Source organism: Pterocles gutturalis, unplaced genomic scaffold (genome assembly GCF_000699245.1).
Source record: "Pterocles gutturalis isolate BGI_N339 unplaced genomic scaffold, ASM69924v1 scaffold5412, whole genome shotgun sequence".
NCBI lineage: Eukaryota > Metazoa > Chordata > Aves > Pterocliformes > Pteroclidae > Pterocles > Pterocles gutturalis.
Window position 1 is genome coordinate 5,337 of NW_010112523.1, and position 967 is coordinate 6,303.

The 967-nt window shown below is 63.5% G+C and overlaps 1 protein-coding gene across 1 annotated transcript in view; it reads right to left on the reverse strand.

Moving 5' to 3' along the window:
• CDHR2 (cadherin-related family member 2) overlaps window positions 1-967 on the reverse strand; it is a gene marked incomplete at both ends in the record, with an annotated part of 7,529 nt that overhangs the window by 5,221 nt on the left and 1,341 nt on the right. The window contains 3 exon segments of the mRNA XM_010074068.1: window positions 29-52; window positions 130-252; window positions 791-880. Of these exon segments, the coding sequence (XP_010072370.1) occupies window positions 29-52; window positions 130-252; window positions 791-880 (237 nt within the window).

Consider the following 967-nt stretch of genomic DNA (forward strand, 5'->3'; position numbering starts at 1 on the left):
AGGTTGAGCTCTGCTGGAAGGTCAACACGTTGTGCAGCAGACCCCCACCATCCTGGGGAGCAGAGCACCCGTTAGTCCCATGGCACCCTTACCTGGCAGCCCCATGCCCCCAGCCCGGCTGGCCCCCACCTTGGCGAGGATTTTGAGCTGGTAGAAGGTGTTCCTGGCATAGTCCAGCGAGCCGTTGAGCACCACGTTCCCGTTGGGCAGGATGTAGAAGAGCCATTGATTCTGTGTGCTGTCTGGGATCACCTGGGCAGGGGACATCACCTCATGTCACCTAGGCAGGGAGCGGAGGGGCCCCAGCAGAGACAGGGGCTCAACAGGACATGGGGACCCCCTACCACCTGGGTCCTCCCCAGCTTGCAACCATTCAGCCCCTTGCACCCATTGCCCAGTGGGTGCAGAGCCAGATCTCCTGACCCAACACATACCCCTGCTCCCCCACAGCCATGGGGCTGCCCCCAGGCAGGTTTCCCAGCACCTCTGCCCCACTGGGGGTAGCTCAGGGGTGGGTTTCAGGTATGGCCTACCCCACTCTGCGAGGCACTGCTGCTCTCCAGCAGCCATGAACCCCTCTTTGGTGGCAGGGAGCGGGCAGGCTCAGCCAGCGCAGATGCCAGGGCCTGTCCTGGCTCACACAGTTAAGCCACGTTGTCTCCCCGTTGGCACAGAGCACTTGCTGGGGATGTCCTGGGACCCCCAGCATTCCCCCAGTCCCCACATCCCAGTACGCTGAGCCCCTGCCCAGGGCAATGCCCAGGGTGTTGGGGCTCAGACCTGCACCCACCTCCTCGATGCTGTAGCTGACTTTGGAGGCGTTCCCAGTGTCGCTGTCGTTGGCAAACACAGTGTAGATGACGCTGCCGACTGTCGTGTTCTGGGCACAGAGGGAGGAGGTGGTGGCATCGCCTCAGAGAGCAGGGGGCTGGCAACGTGCCTGGCCGCTGCCAGCCCCGCTCTAGGG